General features: G+C 40.6%; 1 protein-coding gene across 2 annotated transcripts; it reads left to right on the top strand.

Moving 5' to 3' along the window:
* Positions 1–1,669: 1,669 nt before the first annotated feature.
* Positions 1,670–10,934, top strand: riox2 (ribosomal oxygenase 2). Of its 2 annotated transcripts, XM_076275298.1 has the most exons (10): positions 1,670–3,043; positions 3,308–3,744; positions 3,863–3,982; positions 4,059–4,187; positions 4,526–4,629; positions 6,270–6,372; positions 6,478–6,643; positions 7,362–7,450; positions 7,747–7,860; positions 10,637–10,934. In XM_076275298.1, the coding sequence occupies exons 2-10, from the start codon at positions 3,310–3,312 to the stop codon at positions 10,808–10,810; spliced, it is 1,434 nt and encodes a 477-aa protein (XP_076131413.1). In that variant the 5' UTR covers positions 1,670–3,043; positions 3,308–3,309; the 3' UTR covers positions 10,811–10,934. The 2 variants fall into 2 exon arrangements, with proteins under 2 accessions (XP_076131413.1, XP_076131414.1); XM_076275299.1 differs by having other exon boundaries at positions 1,670–3,744.
* Positions 10,935–12,792: the final 1,858 nt, after the last annotated feature.

Here is a 12,792-nt window from a genome sequence, read left to right as displayed (position 1 = left end):
TGTGTTTATGTTTATGGTATTCAGCAGATGATTGTGTCCAAAGTGATGAATAGTAGTACATTATTAGTTAAGACTAATAGTTTCAAATTAAGTTGGAACGGCCTACATAAAGCATAATAATATCAGTAGGTAATGATGGCAATATCAAATATCAACAATGAATATAATGAGTTTTCTTATTAGCAAAAACCATAAGCATAACCATAACTTGGCAAGGTGAACAGATGAGTGTTTAAACATATCTTGAAAGTCCCAAAACTCTCACAAGAAGGTAGAACATTAGGTAACTCATTCCACCAACAAGGAATCACTTTGGAAAGGAGTCTTGACTATGACCTCTTAGTGTTAGTGGATGGTCTACACAGCAGACTCTCATCAGAGGGCCGCAGTAGGATAGAGGGGAGGTAGAGCTGGATCAAGGAATAAAAATAGTTAGGTATAGACAAGTGTTTCTCAAAGTGTGGTCCGGGGACCACTGGTGGTCCGCAAGCTATCCCAAGTGGTCTGCAGATGAGTTGTTTGCGTTATTGAACCAACTTGTATGTAAATCTAAACAGTTCTGCAACACTGCCTAGGCCTATGTGAGCAACGCCACTTTAAATAATTTGAATCCTCTGACACATTAAGGTGCAAAGACAATAAGTAAGGTGGTTCAGTGTGTAATATACTGGTGAAGTAGGTCTACTGTTTGTTTTTAGCTATATGGTCTGTGATTTTTTTTAATTTATTATTATTGGTGTGGTCCTTGGTCTGAAAAGGTTTGAGAAACACTGGTATAGACTCTAGCATCATTAGCCTCTGTGGTGCCTGCTCACTCTTCTGGAGGAGGCCTTGCTCTCTCTGGCCTCTCTCTCTTTCTCTCTCTCCTTTCTTTGGGGTTTGCTTTATTGGGGGCCAAGCAGCGAAGCTGCGAGGACCTCATTGTGTTTCTACGTTTTCCTATTATTATTATTATATGCAATGGGAGTCTATGGCAGGAAATTTGGCACACTGATTGGGGACGGTCCCATGATTCATGTCACCAAGTTTCATGTCGGCAACTCGAACCCTCTAGCGCCACCAAGTTGGACGTGCGTTCATGCACGTAACTTTTGACCTGTTGGTCCGATTTTCAAAAGTCAGGTATTGTTGGAATCCTTGGACCAAGCCGAGTTCAACCGAGTTTTCCGCCATTTTGGATTTCATTAAAAACACTTAAAATGTATCAGGGGTCACATACTTTCTCTGATTCCCACCAAATTTGACACAGATCATCTTCAGACCAAGCCTCACAAAGGTTATCACTTTTTGTCTTCGGAAGTATTACCGTTCGCCCGTAAAAGCCAATCAAAATTTGCGGCGAAGCCGCCAAACAGGAAGTGAGCTCATATCTCAGCAACTAGGGTGACCAGACGTCCCGAAAAATTCGGGACAGTCCCGATATCCAAGCAGTTGTCCCGAATCCCGAATCCTGCCCTAATTGGCAAAGCCAGCGCGTGTCCAAAAAAAAAATACGTCGGAAGTTCGGCCTAATGTCCATGTCGTTTTAACATAATCTACTTAATCTAACAATTATTTTGTATTCTTACTTAATGACCCATAATTTTGGCAAGGCTTGTTATTAGCGTTAGGCTATTATCCTTATTCTGAAAGGTCTGATTTGCACTGTTACGCAGTCATTGGTTTTTTTCCCACAATGACATTTTGAGTTCATGATTTCTCTGTTGTATTTTGAGGCAGACTTGATGTTTGAATAAAAATGTGTTTTGGTACAGGTTTGAAAATTCGCAGTAGGCCTACCAATCCCCCCCCCCACTCGCGAAAAAAAAAAGCGTCCCAAATTTCAGCCAATCTCATCTGGTCACCCTATCAGCAACCCTTGCATGTATCAAAACCAAACTTGATACATTGACTCATGACCCCATCAGGAGGACCCTCAAGATGACCTTTGACCTCTAGGGGGCGCTGTAATTCACAAACATGCCTTTTGGTCTGTAGCTGCTGCTGTGCTTAGAATTAAATTGTGCTAGTGGTGTCTGGTAATACTGTGAAAGGTCCTTAGGTCAACTGAGGGCAACTTGTCACATCAATATAGTTTATTTGGCCGCCATATTTGATTTGATCAAAAACACCAACAATTTCGCACAGGTCACAAATTTCATCTGATCTTCACCAAAATTGGCACAGACCATCTTCAGACCATGCCTTGTCACTTCATTTATTTCTGTAACAATTGATAGAAGCGTTCGCCCGTCACATCCAATCGAAATTTGTGGCGAAGCTGCCAAACAGGAAGTGAGCTCATATCTCAGCAATCGTTGCATGTATCAAAACCAAACTTGGTACATGGACTCATGACCCCATCAGGTTAATGCCGAAGAAATTTTGTGACCTTTGACCTCTAGGGTCACTGCAATTAGCAAAAATGCATTTTGCCTTGTAACTTTTGACGTGCTAGACGTGAAACTTGCTTTGACAGCTTATGGCCATACGTCTGATTGCAGCATTGAGCTAACAGCATTTCGTTGCCATGGTTACTCCGGCCTATCTGCTTGGCCCCCTCATTGCTGCTTGCAGCTATATTTTTCTATATATTTGATATATTGTTTCATCTGATGATTGCAATTGCTTAAGCTTATGTTTAAGTTATTTGGTTAAGCTTACTTTGCTCCACTGCATCCAAGTTGTTATCTGAATTGTACCTTAATTCAAAATTTAAGTGACATTGGTTTAGGCCTGCTAGGCCTAGGCTACTTTTAATTCGAGGTCAAATTTTCAGGTCAAATGAATTAGTAGTTTCTCGTAATATTTACCACTGCTTCATCGTTCTGTGCTGTCCAAGACACGTTCAACGTAACATTTTACAGTAGCCTACACCCTTACATTTATTTCAGAAAAAGAAAGAAGCGAATAGCCTGTCAGTTGTCTGTCCGGAACTATTGTCATGCACCATGTTTCTGAACGGATGTTGATCTTGTTGTACTGTGTAACACACGCTGCCTGCCTTGCCTTCCTTTTTACCTGTCTATGTTGCCTTCTCGGTGAAGTTGGTGAAAGCCAGGAGGTTAGTTTGAGTCTGAAATCACATTTTGATATCTAACACACCAAATCAGTAATAATGTTTATTTAGTGAATCAGCAAGCTGAAGCAGAGAAATCGGTTAACATTGCTGAAAGTTTCGTGTTTCCCCATCTAGCTACAGTGTTAATGTGTTATCCCACTAGTGTTAGAAGGATCGATTAGTTGGACTTTCTAAATGTTCTTTAGCCTAACGGTTACATGAAAATGTGAGTTCCTGCATGACTAAAACTATACCTCTCTTTGGTAGATATGCCAAGGAAAAGAGGATCACCACCAGCTTCCGCAAAATGCGAGGACACGGCTTCTGCTAAATATAGAAAACTGAAAGCTGATATGTGTTCTTCCCCATTAAATTTTGACACCCCGTTAAGTTTGTTTAAAAGTCTGATTTCTCCAATTGGAATAGAGGAGTTCTTTCACGAATACTGGGAAAAGAAGCCCTTGTTTTTGCAGAGATCTGACCAACGCTTAGCCAGCTATTACCAGTCCCTCTTCCAGTTGTCAGACCTGAAAGAACTGTGTAGTCATGAGCTTGAGTATGCAAGGGATGTCAATGTCTGCCGATGTGTGAATGGCAAGAAGAAAGTAATGAATAAGGAAGGACGTGTTAACTACAGTAATCTGAAAAAAGACTTTGATCAGAAGAAGGCCACGATACAGTTTCACCAGCCTCAAAGATTTAAGGTGAGATTCCCATTCCTGCCTGTGTGCCTATGTCTGTGAAGGACACAGAATAAGTGTGATTCAGGTCATTCACTGTTCTCCTCTGTCAGAGTGCTAAGGTTTGTGCTCATGTATCCAGGATGAGCTTTGGCGTATTCAGGAGCGCCTAGAGAGTTTCTTCGGGGCCCTCGTGGGATCGAATGTGTACATCACACCAAAGGCATCTCAGGGGCTGCCTCCACATTATGATGATGTTGAGGTAGGAGGACAGAAAAAGTTCAGAAAATCTCACTACACATTGACCCCTGGTCACTGAGCCACTCCTCTGTCCACAGGTATTCATCTTGCAGCTAGAGGGAGAGAAACACTGGAGGTTGTACAGTCCTACTGTCCCACTGGCTCGTGAGTACAGCCTGGAGCCAGAGGAGAGAATAGGCAACCCAACACATGACATTACCCTGAAGGTACAAGTTGCAACATTTCATAAGCCAATTATACGTTTCGTTTTGTGGGTAACATACCAAAGAATATGACGAGGGGCACAGTTGTGACTATTGGTATTATTATTAATATTAATATTAATAATGGTGTTACTACACATTATACGGATGATGCCAGTTATATTACTTGTCTGCAGTTAAACCAGGTGGAAATTTAAAAGCACAAAATGTCTTGTCTTGCCTTCCAAAAACTTGAATCAAAGAATAGTGTGTTAAGAGATGTTTGGAAAAGCTACAAGGCAAAGGTTTGAGTTGTGAAGATTATGAAACTGGTTCAATGGAAGTGTACAATCTCTTTACAGGCAGGGGATCTGTTGTACTTTCCCAGAGGTACCATACACCAAGCAAATACTCCTGCCGAGGTGGATCACTCCACGCACCTAACTCTCAGTACTTACCAGAACATGTGGGTTTTCTACAAATAGCACTCATCTGTATGCTGAGAGAGAATGTAGAATGTTTAGCATCAATAGCTGGGTTTCAATTCACCTCATTTGCATTCTATGTGCATACATAAAGAAATGTGCACATCTGCATGCATTTTCATCCACTGTTCCATCCAATGGCCATTCTCCTATAGGGAAGAGTCTAAATATGATATTTCCCATTGACACACAGACAATTCTATAGCTGATGTTTTTAGTAAGGTCCCACCTTTGAAGGTTTTAGAATATCTTATTAGCATAGATTTTAAAAAACATATTTAAGTTTCTGTAAAACAGTGTTCTGGCCATTAAATAGCCTTAGTTGCGGAAATGGCCTTAAATTAAACAAACAAACAAACAAACAAACATTGACACCAGGGTAGGAATTTCACGGCGGCCAATTAGCCCCTTGCATTGGCCGTGAGGCCCCTTTGAAAATCAGAGGTTTACAGGCCACGGTGGCCTTGGTGCCCCCTTCTTTCAATATTCTGCTTTGCGTCCTACTAATAGCGATTTTTATTTAGCCTGTGGCCTGTCAAAATAATCTTAGCATTCACAGCGCAAATTAATTTAGTCTTTTACGCAGTGGAGACAGTGACAGCGCAAGAAAGAAAGCGCGTCCAAATTCACCCATTCTCAGTTGAACTATTCGCGAAGTAGCCTATTCATCACACAGACATCACAAGTATCACATGAAAGAGCTTTTTCTCAGCTTTTAAACGATGTTAGCCGACAATTGCTGTGTTGAACGGTTCGCGAGAAAAGTAAATAATATAATTCAATTTAATCATACATTCTACTGAAGGTTTTGCGTCCCATGATCTCCCTACCCATTCATCTCGGTGGAATACTTTACGAACCCTTCTTTTAACACATGACAAACCATATATCAGAATAAACAGGAGACCTTACCGAACATAAAGGTGTAAAGCAGTCCCCTGTACAGTTAGCCGTTCCAGAGTAATCCAGTTTTGAATTGGCAGTAAAGTTCGACATACATGGATGTCTCAAAATTTGGGCTTTAAGTTTTACAATGTGTTTAGATTGTTCCACATAATTTCATAACGGGCCAAATACAAAATAAATGTTACAAATATCGCCTAGATATTGGTAAATCAGAGGACAGCTGACTAAGAGTTTGTGAAAGTAGCCTTAATGATCACAAAATGCTAAGCATGCATCTAGGCTATTTGAGTTTCTTAAAGCTGAGCTGTGCTTAAATGATTTCATAACAGGCCAAATATAAAATAAATGTTATATATAGCCTAGATATCTGTAAATATTAGATGATCAGATGATTTACAGTTCTATGTAATATGTCATGTTTCATGTTTTTGTAATGTTTCATACAGTGATGCAGGTCTACTGCAGTGAATAGGCTAAATACAACTTTGATCATTTTTATAGCCTACTACTGTATAGTTAATTTTGGCCTTGGTGCCCTGGCATGTGGCCTTTGTGCCCCACACCAAATATTTCCAACTGAAGGCCAAGTGGCCTTGCCCCCAGAATGGTGAAATTCCAAGCCTGATTGACACACAGAAGACAGAAGATACTGATATAAAACTTTAGCACAGTTCTGTATGTCTGTGATTTTGTTTAATTTCTGCATATTTTGCAGGTCTTGGGGAGACTACCTGCTGGACATATTCCCAGGTTTTCTGTTTGACTCAATGAAAAGAGATATCGACATGAGAGCTGGACTGCCCAGACAGCTACTTACTGTGAGTAGCCCTGGTGTGTTTTGTCTTGCATGACAACATACCTGCACTACCTGTATAGCTGTTGTTAAAAAGGAATCGCTCAAGTGATATTTCTCTGTGTGTCAGAATGTTCGTGTAGGCCCAGAGGTCTGTACACAGCTCTCTACGTTCCTGAGATGTTTGGCAGATAAAATGGAGAGGGGTGAACAGGAGCTACGCTCTACAGACATGAAAAGAGACTTTGTGTCCAACAGGCTTCCACCTTTTGTGCATGACAACACAAACATGCCAAGTGAGTATACATTTATTTACTTTAAACTCATCAAATGTTGTTGTCAGCAGAAGAAAAAGTCTTGAAATAACAGCCACATTGATGCTCTTGGTTATGGAGGAGTGTTCCCATATTGATACTCCTGGTAATGGAGTGTCCCACAGTTTATGATTGAGACTTTAATTTAGCCTACATCCTGATTCGTCATGCTCACAGCAATGAGCACTTTGTGACCCTACATTGGATTGTGATAACCTGAACCTAAATAGAACTTTTTATTGCTGATACAAAAGACAAAAAGGGGTCCTCTACTGATCTCTGCAGCTGAGATCAGTTAGTGTTGTGATTTCCTATTGCCACTAAATTGATTGATGCTTAAATGAAAACTGCGGTGACTTTTCACACAGATCTCTGTTTCTCGAGGTCACCGAGTGCTGTCAGTACGGGGGAAAAAAACGGTGCTACTTAGCCCGAGTCGCTGCTCCAGGCAGATACAGTGCTACACTTTGGGGACATCTTTAAAATCATGCTCCCAGAGTGTAGCACTAACTGCCTGGCTGCTCTGGCTGTTGGCTGCAGCAACTCGAACTAGGTAACATTATTATTTATTTTTTTCCATACTGACAGTAATCGTGAACTCGAGAAACATCTATGTGAAAAATTGCGTTTTCCTTTAAGTGCTGATGTTCATTGAAATTGATTTCTGGAGCTTACAAATATATTTTTTGTGGTTTCACAGCTGGAAAGATGCCAACACTTGAGGACTGTGTGTGCATGAGATTTAAAGACCATGTCCTCATAACAGTGCAGCCAAGTCAGGATAGAACAGTAAGTGTGATGTGCACATTTTTTAAACAATGAGTGAGAGTGGCCTTAGTAAGGATATACTCACCATATGAGAAATTGCTGCTTTCGCCTTTTGAACATTCACGTTGGAGTGATTACTTGGGGTGAACAGTCCGAGTGGGAATGTCCTGGGATATCCCCACTCTGGAATGCCTCTCATTAGAAATTAATAAATAGTTGGACCTAACTGTTGTGTAAAAAGTAATAACTCCAGAAAACTACTGAACTATTTCCTAAATGCTTTATTTGATTAATATTGTTCTGACCAAATTTCCTAGGATGAGGCTACAGAGATGGAAGTGTTTGTGGTGCATTCGCTAAGGAATAACAGAGAGATTCACATGATGGGCGAACCAGAAGATGACGAGGAGGAGGAGGAATGTCTAAGTCAGGTGATAACTTTTATTATTGTCCTTTTTTTAAAGGAACACGCCACCCAAAATCAGTAGTGATATATGTTCTTACCGTAACTTTCACGAGTTGAGTCGTACCTCTCCCGCGTCGGTAGGTGCACTCAAACGCTCTGTCGCGCGGCGCGAATGTGTTAGCATGTTGCTATGCTAGCGGTGGCCGTAGAGAGAGGCACATAGCAGTATTCAAACACCTCCACGTTTTACCTACTTAAATACAGTTGCACGAGTAGTTGATGAAAAATGTTAGGGCACACAACATGAAACGTGACGATTTTCCAAGCGAATAAACATGAGAACTACAATGTGTGGCGCAATAGCACTTGGGAGTACTTCGACCTAGCGTGGTAATATTATTAACACCTAATTGTAGATCCTATCCACCACAGAGTTTAGAATCCATGCTGGATCGACCCTCAGCCTCTCCCTCCCCTCTGAGCGAGAGAGGCACACACACTAGAGATGCGCTGATGGGCTATTATTTCAACCATAACTGCATAGCAAAACTTATCATCCATCAGCACTAAAGTTTGTTGACCAATTTTCAAAACTGCACCCGCCATCCGCTGGTTGTTTTAATGTAGGCTATATGGGTGATGCAGCGCTGCTGACGTGAGGCTAGAAAGCCCTTGCCTGTTCTAGAAAGACTGATCTAATGCAGCAAATATATTAGGCAAAAGCAAAAGGCAAAAGTCGTACATTGGCTAGGCCTATCCCCAGAATATCAGCAGCAAACTCAGTCTCTGTCGCGCAAAACAGTCTCCAAATAAAACGCACATCGGCCTGTTGCCTATTCTGCCAGCTTGTGACAATATATCGTCCAAAATGCTTGATTGCATTGCATTCTCCACATTTTTAGCTACATTTTCATGTACCACATCAGCATTTTTGTTCAGTGAATCTTTTGTAAATTGCTTTACAATTACCGTCGGGCCTATAGGCCTATTGCCTGGCTTGCCTCAGCTTCGGTCACGTACTTTTACAATTTTATCATTGTAATAAAAAACGCAATTTGCCACATAATTTCAGCATGCTCCTGGCCTACTAATTAATGCCTATTGTAGGCTACTTTATTTTTTGCAAAAAGAAAGAAATCCTTGATAAAATAACAAGTCATTCACATTATAGGCTACTTTACACACTGTTATGTCAGGTTGACTGACAAGCCTGTTCTGAAGACTCCCATTCATTTTGACTGCACGAGCGCGTCTTTTTCAGACAGACATCGCAATTCATTTTATAGCCTAGCAGGCCATCGGACAAATATGACGCCTTGATATTAAAGAAACTCCGACTCCATTCATTCTGAAAGTCCACCGCACAACAATGCAATGTGCATGTTCACATTTTTAGTAACAACCGCCAAACTTGCTTGCTTGCCTTACACATCTAAGTTTTCCGACTATTTTTCTTACCTTCTTTTTCCGCTGTGGATGTTAGTGAGTTTGTAGAAGTTTTAGCTCTTACGTTCTGAACATCTCGCACTGCCATCGCCCGATGTCATTTCTTAGTCATATCACTCTCTGTCTCTCTTTTAAATGCCTATTCCCTGAATGGTAGGCTACAATTATGTGTTTTATAGCCTATATAGGCTAATATCTAAGCAAAATAACCCAGGCAGTCTCATCTAGGATATAACACAGGTTGAAGTTGGTTCTATTTAGGGAGGTGAACATCTGTAGATGACTCAGAAATGACATCGGAAGACAAGGAGTGAATATGGCAAGAGGCAAGTCGAAGTCTGCTGACAAGGGCCCGACGGTAATTGTAAAGCAATTTACAAAAGATTAACTGAACAAAAATGCTGATGTGGTAGGCCTACATGAAAATGTAGCTAAAAATGTGGAGAATGCAATGCAATCAAGCATTTTGGACGATATATTGTCACAAGCTGGCAGAATAGGCAACAGGCCGATGTGCGTTTTATTTGGAGACTGTTTTGCGCGACAGAGACTGAGTTTGCTGCTGATATTCTGGGGATAGGCCTAGCCAATGTACGACTTTTGCCTTTTAATATATTTGCTGCATTAGATCAGTCTTTCTAGAACAGGCAAGGGCTTTCTAGCCTCACGTCAGCAGCGCTGCATCACCCATATAGCCTACATTAAAACAACCAGCGGATGGCGGGTGCAGTTTTGAAAATTGGTCAACAAACTTTAGTGCTGATGGATGATAAGTTTTGCTATGCAGTTATGGTTGAAATAATAGCCCATCAGCGCATCTCTAGTGTGTGTGCCTCTCTCGCTCAGAGGGGAGGGAGAGGGTGAGGGTCGATCCAGCATGGATTCTAAACTCTGTGGTGGATAGGATCTACAATTAGGTGTTAATAATATTACCACGCTAGGTCGAAGTACTCCCAAGTGCTATTGCGCCACACATCGTAGTTCTCATGTTTATTCGCTTGGAAAATCGTCACGTTTCATGTTGTGTGCCCTAACATTTTTCATCAACTACTCGTGCAACTGTATTTAAGTAGGTAAAACGTGGAGGTGTTTGAATACTGCTATGTGCCTCTCTCTACGGCCACGGCAAAGCCCGCTAGCATAGCAACATGCTAACACATTCGCGCCGCGCGACAGAGCGTTTGAGTGCACCTACCGACGCGGGAGAGGTACGACTCAACTCGTGAAAGTTACCGTAAGAACATATATCACTACTGATTTTGGGTGGCGTGTTCCTTTAACACCAATGAAGAGAGCAATTCAAGGGAAACAACCCCCCACAAATAGTTATTAACAGTGACATCCCTGTATGTCAGGTCCAGGGTGTGCGCTTCCCTCTCTCTCACCTTCCTGAACTCAGGCGGCTCCAGAGTGAAGAGCGCCTCCTGGTGTCAGAACTGCAGCTGGAGCCGGACTCTGCACGACTGGGCCTAGTGCTGGGACTCTGGACAGAGGGGCTGCTGGAGGTCTGCTCCCCCACTGGACAATAGAAAAGGATCCGGGATTCAGGCTGCTGATATCACCTCACATTTACCTTGTATCCTCTCATAGAGGAAATTATTGTTAATATAAATTTGCAACACCAAATAAAAGCATGCCTGTACTAAATACGAATACGAATGGATCAATACTCAGGAAAGAATCTCTTTCTTTGCTGCTCAATGCAACCACACATCTTCATTCTGCCAGTGGAATCCATCAACATGGTGATGAGACTTTTTCTGCTAAAATTTGTTTTTGTTTAATAAAGTAAGACTAAGACACTCTTCTTACGATAAAAATTAAGCTATATTAAATAGGCTAGTTTACAGTGTAACTGATAATATATTTAATATATTTTTCATTCATGTCTGATGAAAAAGCTGGTGCTGGGCCAGGCAAAAAGATAAATAAAACTGGTAAATAAATAAAAAAAAATCAATTATAGTAAAGGGTAAAGTCAACATCCCTACAGGAGACCACCATTCAAACATAGTATTAAAAAAGATGATATAGTTAATAATCGATCACCAATGATGAATACTTATCACTGTCAAGTTAAACAAGAGTTAATCTATAGAAAAGTGAGCAAGTATTTACAGCATCAATAAGGTCAGGAAAAAATTTTGAGCTTGTGAATCCAGCAGCTCTCTTTTTGGTTGAGTGTTTTCTGTCTCCTATTTTCAAGGCCAGAGGTACATAATGACCAATCGTAAAACAGACAGATATACCACAGAGTTTTCTCAAAGTGTTTTACCATGACATGCTCATGGTAGTTATTCAACAGTCTATAGTTAGTACCCATTTAGCACTAAGGAGGGTACACAATTCCTCTAAAACCAACAAAAACGGTCATGATCCTACCCAGAACAACATGACAGAGTCAAAGACTCCATTCTTATTATTGTAAATCTGTGGCATCAAAATGACTTTGAAGCTGTAGGTAAAAATGATGAAATTGTGTGACTTTAACATAGGCTAACATATTACTAGTTTACCATTTTTGCCTCTAGGGGGCAGATGACACATAAGCATTGATTGAATTACGCCTGGCCTGTTTGTAGGCTGCCATATGTTTCTGAGAAAAATGGCATCACAATGCTCCTCAAATTATTTTACCCTTCACCTGGTCACCCTTCTTGGAAACTACAAGGATATCTGAAAAAGCTTAAACCTTACTTATTAAGAATTGATTTACTGAATATGTAACAGGCCTTTTCCTTCATATTTTTGTGGTCTTTATTGCGTGCCAATTGTACTGTATTTATTAACAAGTGTTAGAAATTGTTTATGCTGCTACCCAAATGGATCCTGACGCAAAACCTAAAAACAACATACACATATATGTAAATTAAATATTCAAACACTCCTGTTTGAAGTTGAGCATTGTTCTCAGTGTCATCTGTTGAAAAAAAAAACTCTGCAAGAGAGTGACATCTAAAACCAAACCAACAGTAGGCTCATTCCAAGGCTCAACTTGCCCATGTTAGGGTTGAGCTATTTGATAAAACAGTTACAAGGTGGTGAACAAAACTAGGGCTACTAGCGCATCATGACTATGGCGCCCCTATCTGTTTTTCTTTTGTAATCACAAAATTGTACAATGTCCCCCGTCTTTGTAATATCTGTCTGTATGTACTGTTTAACATCCTTAACCTTTTAATTGTACAGTATCCTTGGGTGACTTGAAAGGCGCTTATAAATATAATGTATTCTTCTTATTATTATGACATGTCATGACTGCTGTTATGCTACATCTAAAATATGAAATATAATGTCAGTTATTCATAACGATCCAGCACTAAATTAAACACCAAATAGTTAATTTCATGTAAACATGGGAGGGTAAGACAAACCAATGGTTCAACTTACCCCCTAGGCCTCCCATTGTTTTGGAAAAAAATCTTAGCAATTCACAGCTGCACTTTTGCTAAAGCCTATATTGGTTAATAAACATCACATAACACACTTTAAACTGACATTGTTTAATAAT

Source organism: Alosa pseudoharengus, unplaced genomic scaffold (genome assembly GCF_046254945.1).
Source record: "Alosa pseudoharengus isolate Yale_2024_CS ecotype anadromous, Long Island Sound unplaced genomic scaffold, YU_APseudo_1.1 YU_APseudo_1.1_scf_8, whole genome shotgun sequence".
In the NCBI taxonomy this organism is placed as follows: Eukaryota; Metazoa; Chordata; class Actinopteri; order Clupeiformes; family Clupeidae; genus Alosa; species Alosa pseudoharengus.
The sequence above is the reverse complement of the archived record's forward strand: the minus strand, read 5'-3'. Positions and strand labels throughout refer to the sequence as shown.